The sequence below is a fragment of the Chiloscyllium plagiosum genome, unplaced genomic scaffold, assembly GCF_037043375.1.
Source record: "Chiloscyllium plagiosum isolate Xiang-an unplaced genomic scaffold, Cpla_swu_hap1 HiC_scaffold_11, whole genome shotgun sequence".
NCBI classification, from domain to species: domain Eukaryota; kingdom Metazoa; phylum Chordata; class Chondrichthyes; order Orectolobiformes; family Hemiscylliidae; genus Chiloscyllium; species Chiloscyllium plagiosum.
In genome coordinates, this window is record NW_028270149.1 from 26,609,665 (window position 1) to 26,634,112 (window position 24,448).

At 38.8% G+C, this 24,448-nt stretch overlaps 1 protein-coding gene across 4 annotated transcripts in view; it reads right to left on the reverse strand.

The window, feature by feature from the left end:
* Positions 1-24,448, reverse strand: part of atrx (ATRX chromatin remodeler) — a 238,029-nt gene that overhangs the window by 79,220 nt on the left and 134,361 nt on the right. For all 4 annotated transcript variants that reach the window (XM_043704988.2, XM_043704986.2, XM_087991918.1 and 1 more), the window contains 6 exons: positions 21,979-22,088; positions 19,971-20,117; positions 16,019-16,196; positions 6,875-7,012; positions 4,441-4,616; positions 3,965-4,082 (listed from right to left, as the gene is read on the reverse strand). In XM_043704988.2, coding sequence (XP_043560923.2) covers positions 3,965-4,082; positions 4,441-4,616; positions 6,875-7,012; positions 16,019-16,196; positions 19,971-20,117; positions 21,979-22,088 — 867 coding nt within the window. The remainder of the gene's footprint in view (positions 1-3,964; positions 4,083-4,440; positions 4,617-6,874; positions 7,013-16,018; positions 16,197-19,970; positions 20,118-21,978; positions 22,089-24,448) is intronic.

Consider the following 24,448-nt stretch of genomic DNA (forward strand, 5'->3'; position numbering starts at 1 on the left):
GTGCACGCGTGTGTTGGGGATGGGGGACAACTTGTGTATGAGGTCATGTGATTGTAACAGTGTGATCATGTAAGAGTGTTGTGTGTGCATACACACAACACTCTTACACATGATCATACTCTCACACATACTTTCCCTCACATGCACACACACAACTCTATGGAGTGAATTTGTACTTCAAAAGGCACACGATCCGCAGGTGTGACATTTTATACATTCCCATTTTGAAAAGAGAACCGGTCTGACTCAAAGTTGCAATACTGACAGAATCTAACCTCACATCTTTAATGCATTGAGCTGAGATACCACATTTTAAAATATAAAACCTTAAGTTATCTTGGAACTGTGACTTGAAAGTAGTTCTGGGATTTACATATTAATGATTCGAAACCTGTAACCCATTCTAAGCGATTAAAGACTGAACAGCAATCTAGGTTTGTTTAATACATCCCATCAGTTCTATGACACGTTCATCTTTTACTATAAATTCTGTGTCCTATGATCCTGCCCCACAAGCTACTTGATGAAGGAGCAGCGCTCCGAAAGCTTGTACTTCCAAATAAACCTGTTGGACTATAATCTAGTATTGAGAGAGTTTTAACTTTGTCCACCCGTCCAATATCAGCACCTCCACATCATGTCTTTAAGGAGTCATTGTTTGAAATTCAGTTCTTATTCTCTAAATTAAATCTCTTTTTGACAGCAGGGTAGCGACACTAGCGACACAAGCCCCACTCAGTAAAAATGAACGTTCTCTGCTACATTTGCTTGAGCAATTAAAGGAAAAAAAAAAAGGGGATTTCACAGATATTCAGCCTGAAGTTGACCCTTATAAATTCATGTATGTACCAGTGCTAGCTTTTGGATTTGCAATCAATTTAATATCAGCTGTGCTCTTTCACACATTTTACTTTTTAGTTTTATCTTCATTGAATACTGTACTTAAAAACAAGTTGGATTTAAATTATTTTATACCCACTAGTTCAAAAAAAAATCGCCAGTCCTAATGTGTACCATGTTTGTGTGGAGAGACTTCTTTATTCCTTGTTCTTCTAGTGTTAATCCTTAGACTTGTGTAATTTGTTACCATTTTGCCAATCACTGGAAGCTATCTTGGACTACTTACTTCCTCAAATTGTTTTATAATTTTCAAAATTAAATGCCATTACATTTCCATGCCATGACTTTTCTAATTTGTGCACAGTAATGACTCAGAAATAACAAGGTGATAATGACCAATGATTTGTTTTATTCATGTTGGCTGAAGAATAAATGCTGGCCAGGGCACGGTCACAAAGGGGGGGGGGGGGGGGAGAATGCTAATGAAATCAGTGAGGATAGAGATAGACAGAAGCTAAACCTGAAAAACAAATTGCTAGCAAAACTCTGGTAGCACCTCTGGGAAGAAAGCAGAGATAGAGTCACCAGACTCCAAACATTAACTCTTTCTTCCCACAGATGCTGCCAGACCTGCTGAGTTTCACCAGCAAGTTCTGTTTTTGTTTCAGATCTCCAGCATTTGCAGTTCTTTGTTTTATTTTAAGCCAAAACTGAAACCTCGAAGAGCCACTTCGAGAACAGATCCAGCCTGGACAATAACAGGCCAGTCTGTCTCTTTTAAACAGAGGCAGCCCGAATGATTACCAGAAAACAACTCTCAGCTGGTTTGCAGACACTAAATGAAAATGACAATGCAAGATCATTCATTGTACAACAGCTGCAGTGCAACCATGCAAATGAAGTAACCTGAATCATTGCAAACTTCAGTAGAGCAGGAGCTGAAGGGTGCCAGCAGATGCAATTCCAACTGGAATCACAAGCACACAGATTTTTAGTTTCAATAATCTCCCAAAAATTAGAACAAAACAGTATTCGTTTTGAATCATTTAAAATTAAATAATGGGACTGTACCAAGAAAATAATTTCTAAATTCTGGCATTTCCTCTCCGAAATAGCCCTAAGCAGATCAGTTAGGCATGTATTTCCTTATTTCATGCCAAAAATGTTTAGTTTACGTTCACCATAGTGTAACCCCAGTATGCCCACAGTTATATTATAATATACTTGAATGCAAAAAAAGTTCAATCATAATTATGAAACATCACTTAAGTAAAAGCCACAGGTTGAATGCTTCATGGTTCTTTAAGATTACAAAACAGATCTTAGTGGTTACTGCCAGTGTTTGGTGAAATATTGCACAAGTTATTCTGATTAGGCAATTGGGGCTAGTGGTACAAGTATTCACTGATTATACAAGTCTAAGCTGTTGGCTAATCATTGAAAGTTTAAAATGGATTTATCACAAACAGATAACAAAACGGTTAGATCTCTACCAACATGGCAGTATTTCAGTAAGAGTTATTTTGCAGGAATCCAAATTTGAGTTCAAAACTAGTGATTCAGTAACACCCTATCACTTTCATATCAAGTTGCAGAGTTGTGCCATCTTAATGCACACACTTGTTACCAATTCTCCGGGAACACTATTTGAGTACTAAATACATTTCACCCTCTCTTTACATTTCTTCAATATTGAGACACTGCTGTGAATGAAGATTCTCTTCAGCCAGTGTTTAGCTTATATTTTTGAAAATTACTTCTCTGTCCAGCCTCCTATATAATTGATCGCAAGCACCATGAGTCACATCAGATCACACTCGCTTATCACTCATGCTAGATGACCATCACCACCTCATCCTTGGTTTTCAAATCACTCCAAAGCCTTGTCCTTCCATATAACTGCCAACTATGCCACAAACCTCATGAGACAGGTTTTGCTCCAATTCTGGCCTCCTCAGCATCCCCAATCTTAATTGCTTCATCACTGGTGGCAGTGCAATCAGTTACCTAGGCTATGAATATCCTCCCCAACTTAACCACCTTTCTACCTCACCTTGCTCCTTAAGATACTTCTTCAAACTAAATCTTTGAGCATTTGGTCATCTGGTCAAGGTCTCATGCAGCTCCATGTCATTTTCGTAATACAATATTCCTAAGGAACACCTTGGGTGATTTCTTATATTAATGGCCCTGCATAAATACAAATACACAAACGGTGTTCTCAGTCTTTCAGATGACTTCATTTTCTCCCTCCATGTTGCAGATTTGTCTCATTGTCTCTACATATTTTCCCACGTCTCTTCACTTTTCTATTTATTCTTTTGAACAGACTATGGACAGATCTACACCCTCACAATCAGAACTCCCATCTAAATCTGTAGGTTCTGAACTCATACCTATTGTTGCTTCAGTGCCACTCTTTTTTGTTGCCAACATTAAATACACACCCAAGCAGCTGCACCAATCCATCTTCAAAATCGGCAAGTTGCTTATAGAATCATGTTCCACCCTGGCAGTTCACCAATAATAATTATAATGAAGGCCAATGAAAATCAACCAAGTATCGCTGACTCCTTTCGGCAGTGACCAGGCACAGTCTGCTCACTGTATCACACACAAAGGTCACCTCCTTGAAATTGTTTAAATTGTTTTTTTTCAAAGAGGGCTGACATATCTAAAACATTTTCAATTTTAGGATGTTTCTGTGAAATTGAGAGATGCCTTAAGACATGGTTCAAAGATACAGCTTGCAGCAAACCAATAAATCAGGGAGAAAGAACTGATAGCCAGCAACAGAAACAGAATAACTCTTGGATCTACATCCACATTCCAGTACACTCTCTGCAATGTCTAGACAGCAGGAAGACCCAACTCCAAATTACCACACATTACGATGCAATTCCTCTGTCACTCTGAAAACACAGATAGGGAACCATACTGTACTTCCCAGAGATTTTTTTTTTCCTCTAGTACAACCCACTCCTTTTATAAATAACATGTGGAAATGATCAGATTCAGCTATTTCCTACAGTTCTAAGACAATAACTAGACGAAATTACAACAGCCCTAACTGATATTAATGAATTGCAATTATCGTTCATTAAAAAAAAACTTTGTTACATACCTGTAAAATGATCAAGGTAGTACTGATAAAGTTTGCACTGAATTGGCATCATTCTCACAGAAAGAACATACTCATATTTCGGAGGCAAGAATTTTGTAAGCGCAGTGTAATCCTTTCGCTATTTGATACAAAAAAGTATAAAATTTTATAATCAGAATTGGAGGGTTGGACAGACATGTACAGGTAGAGAAAATTACCCCCAAAACTCTGAAAATAAAACCAAATATTTAAAATTAATATAAACAAGACAGAGTTATCAGGAGAAGAATTAGGACACAAATGGCAACCCTTCGTCCCCAACCTTAGATTATTACATCTAGTTAAGAGCATTAGTGGTTGAAAACCCAAGGCAAAACAGCAACAAGCAATGCAGGTTTAACTGCACAAAATAAGAAGAAACAGAAGAACATTAGCAGCCAAAAGTATGAAGGTAGAGGAGCTAAAACAGAAACTGTTCCAATGATGATGGTAAATACCTGTACACAGCCTGCTAGCATTTCATACAAGATGTGAGCACGTTTCTTCATTACTCGCACGTCCACTAAAGTGGAATCAGCGCACTGGCCATTTTGAATGGGATTCATGAACCTGTTTCTGAATTCTTTTATCGAACCAAGAAGGTTTTCTTTAATGAAATTCACCATACAGTGATCTGTAGGAGAAATATTTCAAGCATTTAATCTTTTCACAACAGGACTAATTCATCTAATCCATATATATGGAAACACAATAAGACAATAGTCTGCTCTTCCCCATGCTGTAGTAAAGAATTGAATGTTACTTCTATCGTATAACCAAAATTCCCTCTATTTGCATTTGTATAGTGACCAACAGGAGTAAACATACAAAACAACAAAAGAAAACAATCACAAGGTGACCAAAATCTTTTTCGAAACTGCACGTTTCAAGAGTTTAATGAAGGGAAAGGTATAGCAGTGCTGAAATCTCAGAAGGGGCTTTAAGAACTTAAGCTCATGGCTGTCAATGCTTGGTTGTAGACAGTGCACAAAAGGAGGATTTCAACAGATATGCTGAAATGCGACATAACAGGTAATATAACCGAGGTGTAAATAAATAATTTGTGTAATGGAAAGGTATGAGACCATGAGTTTAGCTCATGGATAAACTGAACACTTGGGTTGCTCAGTTAAAAGACTGAGAGAATGTAATTTACAGAAAAGGCTGAAGATAATAGCCTCAGTCTTTTCTGAAGTTTAACTGAAGACTTGACCTGGAGGTCATCTCTCCATGATAGCTATAAAGAGGATTCCCATTTGCCTCTATTTGTGGCCTTAATTAATTAATTTTGTGCTAAGGTGGTGTGATGGAGAGACATCGCAGGAAACAGCTATAACTAGATAGCTAAAAACATAAACGACAAAGACAATTGGACTCAGCCGAACAACAGAAGAAAGGTTGGACAGTGATGCAGTCAATGATGTAGTCTACTAAACGTAAAGCACAAGACTGGTCAAAAAGGAGGATGACAGTGCATCATCCATTTTATGTGAAAGTAAAGATGGAAACCAGATCAAAGATTTAACATGAACAATGATCATAAATCTGATCCAAAAGCTTGGACTCATGCTGTTGATATTGAAATTCAAATTTCATTACAACAGCTGGAGGAATTTAATCATCAAATCTGGATTGAAAAACTTGTCTTAGTATGCTAATAAAACGACCACATGGTCTTGAAAACATATCTGGTTCCCTCACATCCTTCAGGGAGGGAAATCTACTGTCCTGACCTGATCTGGCTTGATATGAGATCAGCTTAATGTGACAGACTTTGAATTGTCACCCAAGCGATCTCACATAATCACACTGTTGCATCAACCTGCCGAGCCTAGCTGCACCACAAATAGTTGAGAAACAGCCAGAAATTACACTCAAGTTATACAATAAATACAATGTTTGAGACTCTTCCATTACTAACTCTGGGCACATTCTATCCCAATAATCAGGAGGTGGCAACACAATGGTACAGAGTTCGAAAGAAATGGGCCCAGAGATCCTCAATATTGACCCTGGACCCACGAAGCTTCATGGCATTGGTCAAACATGGGCAAAAAAGCCCACCTCAACATGTGATTTCTCCTCAGCTAACAAAACACTATCCCTGCAAACTGACCACCACTTGGAAGAGCAATAAAAGTAGCAAAGGCACACAACATAACCTGGGTGGACGATTTTAACGTCCATCCCATGACTGAGCTGGTCAAGTCGTGACAGACACATCTTCCAGACTGGGACTACAACAGATGGTGGAAAAACAAAAGGGATAATTCTCAATTGAACCATTCCTCACCAATCTACCTGTCAGAGACTATCTGTCCATGACATCACTGATACGAATGACCATGCATAGTCCTTATGGCAATGAAATCCAAACATTCAGAGGGTAACCCCCCCCAACTTGTTGACAAGATGCTACCAGAATACAAGATGGAATTGATTCAGAACAAATCAGCATTTGGTGATACTTTTTCAATTTACAAGCATCCTAACCAGCACTCAGAAATCTTTACAAGGACTAAATTATAATGGATTGCAGCATTTTTATCAAACAATCTCACTATATTGTGCATTTGGCAGTCAGATGAAATTTTGATTTCATGGTACAACCTGGCTTGGTATTTATTGCAAGACTACTTTTGCTGTATTTGATCTTCACACATCATATAGTGAGCTATAAATAACTATAGAAAACATGTCAACTCAAAATAGATACATTTAAGATAGAGAAAGGCTTAGAAAGCTGTGCTCAGAGGTCTGGAAGGACAGGAGCCAACATTGCATAGGTCTGCCACTTGCTCCCCTGTTCTACATTACTTAAAATCAAAACAGTTAGTAATATGCCTTCATAATTCAAAGTTCATGGCAGAACCATGTGGAAGTTATACTTACATTCTACCAAGTTATTTTGTAATGGCGTTCCAGTAAGAATAATCCTCCGTTTTGTTCTAATAGAATTCATTGCCTTTGATATAGCTGAAGCTTCATTTTTAAGTACATGGCCTTCATCACACACAACAAAGTCTGGACCTACATAAGAAACAAAGTCATTGTAAAAATACAAAAAGAAACTCAAAAACCTTAGTAAAAATCACTTTGTCCATAAGATGTTAAAATCATAGAGTTCCAGTTTTGATAAAGTGCAAAGGTGGAATGCAAAACAACTCAGTGGGTAGAAATTAATCCTAATTAATTAATTAATTAATTAATTAATTAATTAATTTAAAAACTCTTGACATACTTTACATATAAAATTCATTTTTTATGCATAGAATTTCCTAGTATTAATAACATACTGATAGACAAGGTGCCCTAAAGCTAGAACAGAAGGATTAAAAAAAACATGCATTATAGATAAATGTACTTCAATTCCATCAAATTCTTCAGCTGCTTTGACAAATGAGCGTTCAGTTTAAAAATGGTCTACAAGTCTAGGTTGATGTCTCATGAAAGGTTTGGCCAATTCACAAATTGCATAACCATCTACAAGTACTGCATACAAAAAGGAATGAATGGAACCATTGCCTTGATGCCATGCTTGCTTGTCCTGAAGGCACCTGACTTTGTTCTCAAAATGCTAAAGTTATTTGATGACAGATGTTTCCATTTGGATCTATTCAAAGTTGTATTTTTCCCCCTCATGCATTGGGATCCAACTTGAAAGTCATATTGTGCTTGTATCTCAGTTTGGGATGTCCCATGATGCAATCCAGTGTGATAAGTATACGTCGATATTCAGGAACTCTCCACGTGAACCACATAACCATCACAATGTGAACTTGAACCTGGGCGCTGGAGATTTTGTACTGCCACCTGATTTTGTAAATAGATCTCAGACTCAGAAGATGCAGTGTCTCCAGGTACTATGTGTGCTGCCAGTGGGTTGCCCAAGTCTTGCACCCATAGAAAAGTGATGCAAGGTCCATTGCCTTGGAGACTTTGAACTTTGTCAAGAGATTCATTCGTTTCCCAAACATATAAATGAGCTTGCTAAATACTGAGCTTGCTATTAACAAATGATGGCTGATTTTGTTAATCAGTTACACCCCAGTCCAACACCGGCATGTCCAAATATTGGAGAGGATACTCCTAAGATTGTGCAATGATCCCAGCTGATGTTATTACTGGACAAGTCAAACTTGACTGAAACCTGGCATGATAGAGGATTTTCTTTTGTGTTTTAACATAGCCAGGGAGGCAATGGAAGTAATGGCCTTGAAAATGTGCTTCGCTAGACAAGATCATGAAGACTGTAGACATTAGAGAATTTCATGCTGCGTCATGAAAACACATTTAATTGTACAGCACATGCCTGAAAGCAGCAGTCTAAGCAGAGGAGGATTGCAGATACTTCAGAAAAAGCCTTTTACAAGATCAGGACATTGTAAATTTAAAAAAATTGAAGAGAAGATTTTTTCCACATTTATCGTTGTTTATCAGAATCTGAATTTGTAGATATATCAGGTTACATAGAGGTTCATGTGGGACCAAGGCTACCTCAGCTGTCACGAAGCTCAGTTTAATGAACTTGGAAGCGATTCCTAGAGATTTTACTTACATGGAATGAAGCAAAGGTGCTTGCATGTAGTTGCACATGTTGGCCACTAAGCATCACTGTTGAGCACAACAATTGCCTTAGCATTCATGTTGATACAATTTTGTGAACCAGCAAACCCTCGAAATAAACCTTTTAATTGCTTTTCTTTGTCCCCAAAAGGTCCTAGAACAACCTGCCACATTTTGTCCCACCATATTTCTTACTCTGCTCAACCTGATTTTCAACACTCTAAGTTGGTGCAAAACTTGTGATGGAAAAGGATAGATCAGATCTAAAAGTTGAAGTTTTGAATTGGAGGAAGGCTAATTTTGATGATATTAGGCAAGAATGTTCAAAATCTGATTGGGGCAGATGTTTGCAGGTAAAGGAACGGCTGGAAAATGGGAAGTCTTCAGAAATGAGATAATGAGAATCCAGAGAAAGTATATTCCTGTTAAGGTGAAAGGAAAGGCTGGTAGGTGCAGGGAATGCTGGATGACTAAAGAAATTGAAAGTTTGGTTAAGAAAAAGAAGGAAGCATATGTCAGGTACAGACAAGATAGATCGAATGAATCCTTAGAAGAGTATAAATGCAACAGGAGTATACTTAACAGGGAAAACAGGAGGACAAAAAGGGGAAAATTCAAAGGGTTTTTACAAATATATTAAGGATAAAAGGTAACTAGGGAGAGGATAGGGCCCCTCAAAGATCAGCAAGGCTGTTTTGTACAGAGTTGCAGGAGAGGGGGAAATATTAAATGAGTATTTTGCATCAGTGTTTATTGTGGAAAAGGACATGGAAGATACAGACTGTAGGGCAGGGAACTAGATGGTGATATCTTGAAAAACGTCCATATTATAGAGGAGCAAGTGCTGGATGTCTTGAAACACAAAAGTGGATAAATCCCCTAGAAGTCTGTGGGAAGCTAGGGAAGCGATTGCTGGGTCCCTTGCTAAGATATTTGTATCATCGATAGTCACAGGTGAGGTGCCGGAAGACCTGGAGGTTGACTAACATGGTGCCACTGTTTAAGAAAGTAAGGACAAGCCAGGGAACTATAGACCAGTGAGCCTGACATCTGTGGTGTGCATGTTGTGGAGGGAATCCTGAAGGACAGGATGTACATGTATTTGGAAAGGCAAGGACTGATTAGGGATAGTCAACATGGCTTTATCCGTGGGAAATTATGTCTCTCAAACCTGACTGAGTTTTCTGAAGTAGTAACAAAGAGGATTGATGAGGGCAGAGCGGTAGATGTGATCTATATGGACTTCAGTAAGGTGTTCGACAAGGTTCCCCATTGGACACTCGTTAGCAAGGTTAGATCTCACTGAATACAGGGAGAACGAGCCATCTGGATACGGAACTGATTCAAAGGGAGAAGACAGAGGGTGGTGATGGAGGGTTGTTTTTCCAGACTGGAGGCCTGTGACCACTGGAGTGCCACAAGGATCAGTGCTGGGTCCTCTACTTATCATTTATATAAATGATTTAGATGTGAGCATAACAGGTATAGTTAGTAAGCTTGCAGTTGACACCAAAAGTGAAGGGTTAGTGGACAACGAAGAAGGTTACCTCAGATAACAACGGGATCTTGATCAGATGGGCCAATGGGATGAGGATTGGCAGATGGAGTTTAATTTAGATAAATGTGAGGTGCTGCATTTTGGGAAAGCAAATCTTAGCAGGACTTATATACTTAACGGTAAGGTCCTAGGGAGTGTTGCTGAACAAAGAGACCTTGGAGTGCAAGTTCATAAGCTCCATGAATGTAGAGTCGCAGGTAGATAGGATAGTGAAGGTGGTGTTTGGTATACTTTCCTTTATTGGTCAGAGTATTGAGTACAGGAGTTGGGAAGTCATGTTGCGGCTGTAGAGGACAAGGGTTAGGCCAACTTTGGAATATTGCGCACAATTCTGGTCTCCTTCCTATCAGAAAGATGTTGTGAAACTTAAAAGGGTCCAGAAAAAATTTACAATGATGTTGCCAGGGTTGGAGGATTTGAGCTAAAGGGAGAGGGTGTTTTCCCTGGAGCGTTGGAGGCTGAGGGGTGACCTTATATAGTGTTATAAAAATCATGAGAATCATGGACAGGATAAATAAACAAAGTATTTTCCCTGGGGTGAGGGTGTCCCGAACTAGAGGGCATAGGTTTAGGGTGAGAGGGGAAAGATATAAAAGAGACCTAAGGGGCAACGTTTTCACACAGAGGGTGGTACGTGTATGGAATGAGCTGCCAGAGGAAGTGGTGGAGGCTGGTATAATTGCAACATTTAAAAAGCATCTGGATGGGTATATGAATAGGAAGGGCTTGGAGGGATATGGACCGACTGCTGGCAGGTGGGACTGGATTGGGTTGGGATATCTGGTCGGCATGGACGGGTTGGATAGAAGGGTCTGTTTCGTGCTGTACATCTGTATGACTCTATGACTGTAAGTTGTCCTATAATTCCCAAGACAATTCTGGAAAACATTGCACACTTATATGTCTCAATTTTAACTGTTGCCATTTGATGTACCAAAGCTGAACTTTGACCAACAGGTATCTTTTCACCACTAAAGACAGATCACTTTATTGTTCGAAGATTGCCAAATAATACCTGTGCCCAAAGCATATGATAAAACTACCCTGATAAAACTCATGCTTTAAATTAGAGGCTGAGTTATTCAATAATTTGAATCAAGCAATAGGCAAATAGAAACTTGGTGTCGGCTCACAATTATATGAAGCAGCAACTTTTGAATTAAGAATCGAATGTGTTGCAGAATAAGCAAATTTTACCAGAATATCTAGAAGTGTATCAATTCACGCAACACAGCACCTCCCCTTTAATACTGTTTTAATTTAAACCATTTCAGTGTTAAAAAAATCAGTTAAGTTGCCAGGGCCCTTGTTTCATCTTGAGCACAAAATATGACACCTTGGGTTCACTAATTTTGCTCTGTATACTTGTAGCAACAAAATGAAAATTTGTTGCACCATCTTACTAAGTTTTCTGCAACCTTATCTAATCACTACCACTTAACTTTTTTTGTCTACTATATGACTTGCAAATAACTTTTCTAATTAAAATGAGTAAATTTAGTATTTTAATAAATACATAAGTGTTTTTAAAACTTGCAAAATAGGTTGACTGACCAGTTTCTATCATCTGTTTAGCCTGGAATAGTATTTTTCACTTATTCACGGTAACTTTCATTTCTTTCTTCAAAACTTGCTTTCGTTTTGAAAGGAACCACTGTCTTATGAATACATGCTCACCTCTTATATCAAACAGTATGCAGCTTTTCATGAATATAGTTGTACTTTTATGCACCATCACCAGGTAAAATAAACATGCATTTCTATGTTATGCGTATAAACAAAATAAACAAGTTATAAACCATTACTGGATTCATACCACTACCTATACAGTATTAAAACTGATTTGAGATTAATAACGACATTTTTCATAGTTTGAAAGAAATCATAGCTTTCTGCAGACAACATGCAGAAAAAATTCACCAGAATAATGCTTGGTTGAAGCAGAATATAAGGAGAATCTTTAAAAAGGACTGAGGGAGAAAAAAAGTGTAAATGTTTCAGGAATTATTTCAACATATGGGGCTTTGTCAATATAAGCTCCTGCCATCTATGATGGGGCAAGGGAAGCAGAAAATGCACAAAACTGTAAGATTCAGAGGGACACAATAGAGGGGAAAATGGCAAAGTTACAGTGCTGAACAAGGCTAGTTTTTAAACACAGAATGAGAATGATAAATGCAGCACCAATACAAGTCAGCAGGCACAGGAGTGATAGGTGAGGACCACTTCTAGGTACTAGATCTTTGAATGAAGTAAAGTTGACAGGAGAGGCCAGTCAGATAAACATTGGAAGAGTATAGGGGGATATAGAAACAGGAGTAGGCCATCAACTTCTCAAGCCTGTTCTGTCATTCAAACTCAACTTACCTGCCTTCGACCAATATCCCTTAATACTTTCACTTAACAAAATTTAAGTATGTCAGACTTAAAATTAACAACTGATTCTGCATCCATTGCCATTTGTAAAAGATGACAAAAGAGTGACGTGCTTCAATGGCAAACATGTTGAGATACAGACGCAGAGGATATGGAAATGCAATGTAGGACATCTTTGAGGTATAGAAATATGCTAACAAATTCAGATCAAAGCTTGGACAAAGAGGTTACAAACTGTCTGATTCAGCCAAACAAACATTGGTGGAGGGTGTTTGTACCAACAAAAAAAGTATGAAGTTTGTGGTGAGGATGTTAGCTTTAGTTTTTCAAAATGTATCTGATGATCTTGGAGAAGACACCTGTTAGACCTCAGCTAGTGTGGGGTATATAGTTCTGGATACCACACTGTATAAAGGATGTACTGCACTGGAGATGCGCAACAAGCATCATTCCAAAGCTGAGAAACTGCAGTTATGAGGGAGAGTGGACAGGTTGGGAGTGTTCTCCATAGAAAGAAAGCAGCTAAGAAGATACTTTACATCATAAGGGGCTGGAAAGAGTTAATGAGGAGAAACTTTTGAATTGGTCTCCTTTTCGTCTTAAAACTTTTAGAAACAGTTCTAAAAGGTTTAAGAACAAAAGGAAACCAATTCAAAAGTGATTTGCAAAAGAAATAAATATAATGGGAGAAAATTCTTTTCTTCACAAGTGGCTTGTGTTGGAATGCCTGGAAGTAGGGTTCAATTGAGACATTCAAAAGGACAATGGGCTAGTATTTAAATAGAAGCAATGTGCAAGGCAATAGAGGGAAAAAAAGAATAGTATTAAGTTATCATGCTGATTTGAAGTGGCAGTGCAGATAAGATAGGCCAAATGGGGTTCATCTGTGCCACAAAAATTATGCAATTCTGGGGACAAAATTGCAGAGTTAGAACTGGATTCTCATCAGCACTTGAAAACAGTTTACATTTTTGTATGTGCTGCTTTCAAGGGAAGAAATCATGTGAGAGGAAAGGAGGGAGTGTAAGATAAATCCTTAGATGACGCAATTTTGATTTTCTTCACTAATAACAACTACTCAGTTCATTTTAATCTGAGTAACATTCTGGTTTAGATTAAATAATTCAGCAGAGGCTACACATTAGCTCCATGTTGAGTTATTCTCTGTTAAGCTTAGCTGCAGTACTCACTGAATAAACCTGCTGAATAATTGTAGTAATCACTAGACTAGGTGCAGTGGCTCCTTATCATTTACTGAAATATAATCATATGGCTTTTTTCTTTCCCCTTACAAGGGCTGGTTAAAATAATATTTAACATCAAGAAGTGAAGTGGGATAAAGGGTCAGACATAATGATGCAGTGAGCAACTCATACAAACAGCTAGTTGTTTGCTTTGCTGGAAGAGACATGTGTGGGAAAACAGGTATAGAGAGTGTTTGAAAGGATATGGATTGGGAACATTTTTTTAAAAACAAGTAAAGTCCAAAACTACTGCTCCATTTCAAAAAATATCAGACATCTTTTATCTAACAAATAGCAGTTAAAATATAGAGGAAAGTAATCAAAGCAACCACATTTAACAAGACCAATTTCCTTAAAGAGTTTAAAGTTTTGGGAAAAATTTGCCTTTGTGTACAGTCGAAACTTCAAGATAAGAACCTGATCTTTCAACTTGTTGGAATTGAAGATGAAGAGGTCATTAAATTAGCTGCTGCAAGCTGGTAACTATTTGCGATTGTGAATTAATTGCTGTAAACCATCACCCTACTACCACCACTGGCAGGCCAAATAATGTTTCTTGGTCAGTATCATGGACAGCAACATGTTTTCCAGGCTCTCAAACAACTTTCAGCACCAACTTTTCTCTTTTCATTTCTTATGGACTGAAATGAGGTCAAATAGATAGCTCCCTGATGTGTGTCTGAGAAAGGTAGCTACAGCAACAAGTAAACAGATAGAGCATTCTCTTTTAACCTGCTCTAGAAAGTTCTTAGAGAGGATAGAATCTTGCGCATCATCCAAGTAACTCATATTTTAACTTTCAAAGGTAATACTCAAAAATGACAGAACATTAAATGCAAATTTAAAACACTCTACACAAGGGAATTTAGATTAGATTAGATTCCCTACAGTGTGGAAACAGGCCTTTTGGCCCAACCAGTCCACACCAACCTTCTGAAGAGTAATCCACCCAGGCCCACTTCCCTCTGGCTGATGAACCTCACACTATGGGCAAGTTAGCATTCACCTAACCTGCACATTTTTGGACTGTGGGAGGAAACCAGAGCACCCGGAGGAAACCCACACAAACACGGGGAGAATGTGCAAACTCCACACAGATAGTTGCCTGAGGCTGGAATCAAATCTGGGACCCAGCTGCTGAGAGGCAGCAGTGTTAACCACTGAGCCACCGTGTCGCCCTATTTGATGTATGGTACAAACTATTGTGTTATAGAATTAAATTTCGATTAAATCGTCATTTCAGTTTTATGTGGAACAAGGTGTAAGTAATCATCTCTGCAAACTATGAATGAATGAAACATTCAAGAGTAGGACCGTCAAAACTTGCTGGAACGATCAAGTGGTTTTGGGCTCCTTTTTGGTTGAGGTCAGTATGCAAATGAGGGGTACTCAGTCATGGTAAAAATGATGTTTCTTCGAAAAAATGTTCACAGAATCGAGACCCTTTTTTGCTTCCAACTTTCATCTAAACATTGTGAAAGCACCTCTTGTCTGTTCTGATGTGGTACTCAAAATCAAACTACATGTACCAGGAGTTTCAGGTACTCTATGGAAGAATGGCAGACATTTAATTCAAGTATTTATTCAATTTATCAAAATAACTTGGTCCAACTAAGATTTCCATCTATGAGTGGGCATCAATATACAAGTAGAATTTACAATTCAAATTGCAGAACTTTAGAGTTTTTCTTTTGAATGCTTGACCTCAAAAAAAAAGTCCTACTCTGGAGATGGACCAGAGTTGCTAGGGGAGGAAACTACAAAACTAGAAAGGCTGTCCCAGCAAAATACCTATGCATCCCATAGCAGCAATCAACTTTTCTTCTTGAATTGAAGACTCAGATTTTTCAGGACTGCTTTGATTTTCAGGTACTATATATCGATTTTCAGGAGTTTCACATTATAACATTTACTCCTGGATGTTGAGTTGTTGGAAGTTTTCTTTTTAAGATAACACAAATAACAAAAGACTATGGGAGTATATTTTCAGTATTTTAATTTGGAATTTAAAAATACTTGTGTTGATACATCACAAATCTCATATACTCAGTTACTGAAATGAAACTTCTAATTCTTTACACAAGGGTGACTTATTGAGAATGAATCTCTTCCATAATTGATCATTTTAAAATGAATTAATGGCAAACTATGTTTAATTTTGTGCCAAATTCTCTTAAATTTTCAAATAGATTTTTTTCCCAGTAATATTATGGACATCACCATTTTTGGTAATTAAATTTGCAATTTTCCAAAGAGTACTAAAGCCATAGGAAAAAAAAAGGAACAGCTCACCTGGATTTACTAAAGTCTTCTGGAATAGTTCTTTCAATTTCTTACTTTTCACATTCCTGCCTTGTGCAAGATTACGGTACATCTCATAACCTAAAATCATGACACCACCGTCTTCCATCCATCTTTCAAGCATGTAGGCCCGCTCCTGAGGACGTTTAACTGTTGCTAATTCATTTACCTTTAGAACAGAAAACAACACGAACAGAACTATATTTCTGAATTTAGTCAACAAATCAATGATTCAAAAGGGGTGTAAAGCAAATTTTAAAATAGCATTTCTGAACAACAATGTCCAAAAGGACATCTTTACAAATGAGCTGAAATACATCTTCAATTGCAGAAGACTTTTTTGGATGAATGATCATTTATGCTCCAAATATCCACAAACAGCACCTTCCAAACCCATGACACTTCCATCTAGAAGGACAAGGACAAGGCAGATACATGGGAACACCACCGTTTGTAAGTTCCCCTCCAAGTCACTCATCATCCTGACTTGTAAATATATTGCCAATCATTTCCTAAAGCTGGATCAAAACCCTGGAATTCTATACCGAATGGCATTGTGGGTCAACCCACACCAGGAGGCCTGCAGCAGTTCAAGAAAGTAGCTCACCACCACCTTCTCAAGGGCAACAAGAGACAGACAATAAATTCCAGCCGGTAACACCCATATCCCATGAATGAATGAATAAAAAAAATTAAATCTATTCAACAGGCTTCCATTTTTAGAACTGCAACGTTGATAGAACCATGGTAACTACAATAGTTATTCTGTGCAGACAGACAGACTACCTGATCTATAGCAAGTGGCTTTTTTAACGCTCAATATGCTCTCAAACCAATGTATTAAGTATCTAATAATTGTTTTCCACTGTCAGTGTTGATTAAGGCTGAGGAAACTGGTAGCAATACTTGTCTTGTCATACATACAAATGGAGAGAGAAAGAACGACTGGAGCAGTTATTGGAGAGTTTTGAGCTGAAGCTAGGGGTGTAATGCCAGACAAGTACTGGAGGAAAGAAAGCTGGTAATAGACAAAAGGCTGGTTATAATTCAACTTTTAAAAATACTGATTTTGTGCTGCATGTATTAATTAGAAGTTAACAACAACATCTGTATTACAGAGGTCTCAAAATGCAAAGATGGATATATCCCCAAGACCTGATCAGGTGCACCCTAGAGCTCGGTGTGAAGTCAGGGAAGTGACTGCTGGGCCCCTTGCTGAGATATTTGTATCATCAATAGCCACAAGTGAGGTGCCATGACTGGAGGTTAGCGAACGCGATACCACTATTTTAAAAAGATGGCAAGGAAAAGCTGGGAAACTACAGACAAGCGAGCCTGATATCAGTAATAGACAAGTTGCTCGAGGGGATCCTGAGGGACAGGATTGACATGTATTTCGAAAGGCAAGGACTGATTAGGGATAGGCAACAGGGGGCTGTGCGTGGGGGAAATCATATCTCACTATCTTGATTAAGTTCTTTTGAAGTAACAAGGAGGATTGATGAAGGCAGAGCAGTGGGCACGATCTATATGGACTTCAGTAAGGCATTCGACAAGACTCCTCATGGTGGACTAGTTAGCAAGGTTAGATCATACAAAATATAGTGAGAAATTGCCATTTGGATACAGAACTGGTTTAAAGGTAGAAAGCAGAGGGTGGTGGTGGAGGGTTGCTTTTCAGAGGCCTGTGAACAATGGTGTGCCACAAGGATCAGTGCTGGGTTCACTGCTTTTCATCATTTATATAAATGGTTTGGATGAGAACATAGAACATATAGTTAGTAAGTTAGCAGATGACATCAAAATTGGAGTAGTGGACAGCGAAGAAGGTTACAACAGGACCTTGATCAGATAGGCCAAAGGGCCGAGGAGTGGCAGCAGATGGAAGTTAATTTAGATAAATGCGAGGTGCTGCATTTTGGAAAGGCAAATCAGGGCAGGACATATGCACTTAATGCTAAGTCATGGGGAGAGCTGCTGAACAAAGAGTCTGCAGGTTCATAGTTCCTTGACAGTGGAGTTGCAGGTATATAGGATAGTGAAGAAAGTGTTTGGTATGTTTGCCTTTATTGGTCAGTGCGTTGAGTATAAGAGTTGGAAAGTCATGTTGCAGCTGTGCAGGAAATTGGTAAGACCACTTTTGGAATACTGCGTTCAGTTCTGAACTCCTTGCTATAGGATGGATGTTGGGAAATTGGAAAAGGTGCAGAAAAGATTTACAAGAATGTTGTTGTCAGGGTTAGATGGTTTGAGCTATAGGGAGAGGTTGAATTGGCTGAGGCTATTTTCCCTGGAGCATCAGAGCCTGAGGGCTGACCTTATAGAGGTTTATAAAATCATGAGGGACATGGATAGGGTAAATACCCAAGGTTATTTCCCCAGGGTGGGTGAGTGCAGAACTAGAGGGCGTAGGTTTAAGATGAAAAGCAAAAGATTGAGAAGGGACCTAAGGGGCAATGGTTTCATGGAGGGTATTGTGTGTATGGGATGAGCCGCCAGAAGAAGTGGAGGACGCTGGTACAACATGTTAAAGGCATCTGGATGGGAACAAGATATGGGTCAAATGCTGGCAAAGAGGACTAGATTAATTTAGGACATCTGGTTGGCATGGACATGTTGGACCAAAGGGTCTGTTTCTATGCTGTAGAGTTCTATTAATCTATAACATTTACTTAATATTAGATCCACATTTGCTTGCTTTGCATCATAGAGTCATAGTGATGTACAGCATGGAAACAGACCCTTCGGTCCAATTCATCCATGCCGACCAGATGTCCTAAATTCATTCATCCCAACCCAATCTAGTCCCACCTGCCAGCACCTGGCCCATATCCCTCCACACCCTTCCTATTCATATACCCATCCAGATGCCTTTTAAATGTTGCAATTGTACTTGCCTCCACCACATCCTCTGGCAGCTCATTCCGTACAAGTACCATCCTCTGCGTGAAAAAGTTGCCCCTTAGGTCTCGTTTATACCTTTCCTCTCTCTCCCTAAACCTATGCCCTCTAGTTCTGGATTTCCCCACCCCAGGGAAGAGACTTTGTCTATTTATCCTATCCATGCCCCTCATGATTTTGTAAACCTCTATAAGGTCATCCCTCAGCCTCCAATAGTTTGATTTTAGAAGTTTTATCCTGGTTTTTAAAACACCATAAACTAATTTAGCAAACTCATGCCACAGCAGCCTGTATCACTATATTTCTCACTCCCAGCACCATAACTTAAGCTTCTAACAGACATTAGATAGGGAGATGGTGGCTTAGTGAACTAGCAATCCAGAAGCCTAGGTTTAATCTCTGGAGACATGTGCTCAAATTCTACCATAGCACAAATTCAACAAATAAATCTGGAATTGAAAGTCAGTCAGTAATGGTGACCATTATAATTAAGCGATAGATTCCAAAATGTCATCTGGTTCAACTATGTATTTTGGGGAAAGAAATGTGCCTTACCTCGACTGGCCTACATAACCCCAGATACAAAACAGGGCAACTTTATATGGCTTCTCTAAGAGCAGCAACCAAGCAGTTCAAGGCAATTAGGAATGGGTGTCAAATGATGCCCTTGCCAACGCCATTCATAGTTCAAATAGAGATAAAAGTCTCCACTCCATTCTCAAATTTTCGTCACCTACGTTTTGCTTTTAAAAAAGTTTAGACTCTCCATTACCTTTTTGTCTTCCAACCCTGCCACAAAATAGTCTTGAAGGACTGAATGACCTGCAGCTGTACCAATATTTGGTGACAAAAACAAGAGAGAGAAGATGCAGTAGGCTAGGTATAACATGGCTACAGCTTAAGTGATGGAGGTCAGAAGACAATAAAACTAAACCAGGTTATTGTAGGGCTCACTATACATTTTAATTTGATGTACAGGTAGAGCCTATAAACTATAACTTCAAAAACCCAAGCTTGATAGAAAAATCCAAGTATACAGTACCTCTAAACATTCATCATCATCCAGTCCTTCCTGCCATTTGGAAAATTCATTAATCCAATTAAGAACTGTATTAAGTGGACAAACGACTAAGGCAGTACTGAAGTCCAGCTTCTCAGCCAACAACATGGTATGCAAGAAGGTCACCACCTGCAACCAAAACATGATAAGTTGTATTTCAAAAGTTTACTGTATCTTTGTAATTGTTTTTCATACCAACACATATTTTAAGTGCACAAAAAGACAACAGAACAAATTACACCATAAGGCTCAGATTTACTAACAGGCCATTTTCGTGTATGTAGAGCAATTATCTTTAAGATTATGGATACTAACTTCCTAAAACGGTTGAAAAGAACTTAAAAAAAAGTTCAAAAGGTATGGGTTAAGAAACCCAAAACATTAAGTAGATCTTCAAAACTTAAATTGATATGTTGAAATGGCTGTAATTTAATCACATTAAGTTTCTGGTAAAGTCCATCTCACAGGAAACAGAACACAATTATGGAGCCGAGGGCAATGTATATTAAAGTACAAATCTATACTTACACATTCAAGTATCAGTTAATAATCTGAAGAATCACTGAACACCTTACTGTAGTACCATGAGAAACAGACTATTCAGAAAGAATAGTCAGGCAATTTGACAAGCAGCATTTCTGGAATCCCAACCAAGTACAAAGCACTTCACTGAACAGTCTAATGAACAATTCAATGAAATGCATTCTTCTGCAGAATTTTAAGACCTTCGCCATTCACTCAATGATATATTCTGGTTGTGTGTGCCACTACAATGCACCAATTTTTCAGTTTTCGTCAAGAGTGGACAGTTATGTGCTTCAGCAGCTCAGATCCATACAGACAAAAAAAAAATGTCTTTCACACTTGTAAAGCAAACTGATCACAGTTCATTACTTCATATATGCCTACCCATACTATCGAAAAGTCTGGATCATAACAGCATGGCCAGACATATTTCAACATTACTGGACAACTGATTGAGAAGTGGGTGCTGACACTGACATTCTATTTTGAATGTAGACCTGATTACATTTCAGATTTGTAAGAGTCAGCAAAAAAAAATCTTTCCTGTAAATTGCAATTGATTGAACTGTTCAATTCTAACATATCTGAACTTAATTTTTTAACGTGCGTTTATATTAAGGTCCATCCCCACTTTTCACAGCAAAAAGCGAACCTTATTCACAACAGATGAGCGGTTCCACATAACTAAAGCTGTTCTTTCCCCCTTCATCTGTTGCTTCAGTACACCACTTCTGTCAGGAGGCAGAGAGAAAACCACCTTTTCAATAGTGAACGGAGGTTTGTTCTGAATAAATTTGGCCAATTTGCCACAAATCAAATATTTGTCTGTTTTTCAGAGGAAGACAGTGAATGTGGTATTTCAACCCCATGTCTGCTATTTTACTAAAGTGTGTTTCTTGCTGCCCTTTCACTGCTTCTCTGTGGCTGACCCACTTTATTAGTATATCTAGAAATATTTAAAAAAATTCTGATGTTTTTGGCATAAACAAAAGGAATTTTGAATTCATTCAATTTGTAACCAATATCTACCATTCTGCACTTACATGCACTGTCTGAAGAAATAAATCACTTCATTTTATACTCATAATGTTATGATTATGAACACTTTTTCACTGAAACAGCGCATACTGATTTCAACATTAGATGCCTGAACTCAATTTGATTGAGTGCACACTTCCAATATGAAACATTGCTGTGTGTTAAAGCAGATTAACTCATGTTTCATTTTTTAGCTGCAAGATAATATTTCCCTGTGGGAATGCTACAGCAGCAAACTTCCATGTTAAAAGACATATTACAAAACATTTAGTACGCCATGGACCCACAGCAACCTTGATAATATCAATAATGAGATTCTTAGGAATTTTACACTTTTTGCAGGAACCAAAAAGTTTGAAAAAGTTGCAAGCATACATGATGTATCATCAGCTTCTGTGCTCAAGTTCTTTGCAGGCTAAACCCTCACCTGTAGTGTCTTTCCAAGTCCCATACAGTGTGCCAAAATGCACCCAGACCCATTCTCCTTCAAGGCTTTGCTCACCGATTCACAGCAACAATCCCACATGAATTGCACACCTGCAAAATAAACATGAATTTTTAATATCTACATAACTTGAAATCAAAAGTGAAAAGTTATCAAAATGTCAATTTTGGAAAATGTGCATTTTATTGTAATATGAAGTAACTGAATCTGCAGCTATTGTTAAATGTGTCTCAAAACAGGGAGAGACCATTTGTGGAACACAACAGTTTCAAGCATCAACAGAAGATGACTCAAGCACTCAATTCCAAAATTAACTACCATTGGGTCAGCAAGATGAGATTGTTTGGAAAGATCAGTGACAGTAGATTTCAGCACGTGAAGCACACCTTAGACTGCTCTCATACAGTAGAGCAAACCCAGCTGCGTGCCTAGACTCATTCATGTAGCTTTAGGTCAGTCCAATTAGGTGGTCAATTGTCAAAATGTCCACTACCCTCCTACAATCCTGAAAAGTCTCAGCAACTGTCTCAAGAGCAAGCAGACACCAACAGGTTGACTGCCAATGTACAAGGATCTAAATGTTACAGTGTCAACTGAATCCAGTTATCCAAGAAATCCCATAGCAAACGTAGGTTGAAATGAGTAAGCACAAACTGTCATGAAGGAGACAGACAGGTGTACAGAGTGTCATAATTTCAACATGCAAATAAACTATGAAACTTGATTTCTCTCTTTAAAATGTTCTTCCAATGCTGCTTGCAAAGATAAATTGTCGAGAACCTCAGACAACCGGACAGAGTAAACAGATAATATGTTGGTGCTGAAGCTCCCACAGCTCAGTATATTATAACTATATATGAAAGTGCTAAGCAGAAGGCATTAGTTACTGGAATTAGCTTCAGGCTGATCTTGTTGTTAGATCATAACTTCCATCTTTTACATCTTTGTCTTCATTTGGATTTGCTGCCCATTGCCCTCACCCGGTTTTTGGCAACAAAGTTGTGCTGTATACAGTAGACAATTTAAAGTTTGTGCGAAGATTTGTAGCTCGGGTGCTCGTTGTTGTGGTTCTGTTCGCGAGCTGGAAGTTTTTATTGCAAACGTTTCGTCCCCTGGCTAGGTGACATCATCAGTGCTTGGGAGCCTCCTGCGAAGCGCTTCTTTGATGTTTCCTCCGGTGTTTATAGTGGTCTGTCCCTACCGCTTCCGGTTGTCAGTTTCAGCTGTCCGCTGTAGTGGTTGGTATATTGGGTCCAGGTCGATGTGTTTGTTGATGGAGGTTGTGGATGAATGCCATGCCTCTAGGAATTCCATGCCTCTAGGAATTCCCTGGCTGTTCTCTGTCTGGCTTGCCCTATGATAGTAGTGTTGTCCCAGTCGAATTCATGTTGCTTGTTGTCTGCGTGTGTGGCTACTAAGGATAGCTGGTCGTGTCGTTTCGTGGCTAGTTGATGTTCATGTATGCGGATTGTTAGCTGTCTTCCTGTTTGTCCTATATAGTGTTTAGTGCAATCCTTGCATGATATTTTGTACACTACATTCGTCTTGCTCATGTTGGGTATCGGGTCCTTTGTTCTGGTGAGTTGTTGTCTGAGCGTGGCTGTTGGTTTGTGTTATGAGTCCTAGGGGTCGCAATAATCTGGCAGTCAGTTCCGAGATGCTTCTGATGTATGGTAGTGTGGCTAGTCCTTTTGGTTGTGGTATGTCCTCGTTCCGTGGTCTTTCTCTTAAGCATCTGTTGATGAAGTTGCGCGGGTATCCGTTTTTGGCGAATACCTTGTATAGGTGTTCCTCTTCTTCTTTTTGCAGTCCTAGTGTACTGCAGTGTGTTGTGGCCCTTTTGAATAGTGTCCTGATGCAGCTTCGTTTGTGTGCGTTTGGGTGGTTACTTTCATAGTTTAGTTACATATGAACTTTCAAAGTTCATAACAATCCGCATACATGAACATCAACTAGCCACGAAACGACACGACCAGCTATCCTTAGTAGCCACACACACAGACAACAAGCAACATGAATTCGACTGGGACAACACTACTATCATAGGGCAAGCCAGACAGAGAACAGCCAGGGAATTCCTAGAGGCATGGCATTCATCCACAAACTCCATCAACAAACACATTGACCTGGACCCAATATACCAACCACTACAGCGGACAGCTGAAACTGACAACCGGAAGCGGCAGGGACAGACCACTATAAACACCGGAGGAAACATCAAAGAAGCGCTTCGCAGGAGGCTCCCAAGCACTGATGATGTCGCCGAGCCAGAGGACAAAACGTTTGCAACAAAAACTTCCAGCTCAGCGAACAGAACCACAACAGTAGACAATTTACCTAGACCCTTTTACCTAATTTACCAACCTAGCAAGGGGCATAAACAAATCATCTATTTGTGCATTATTTATCTTAATGAATTACTTCATGACAATTTAGATTGTATAATAGATTC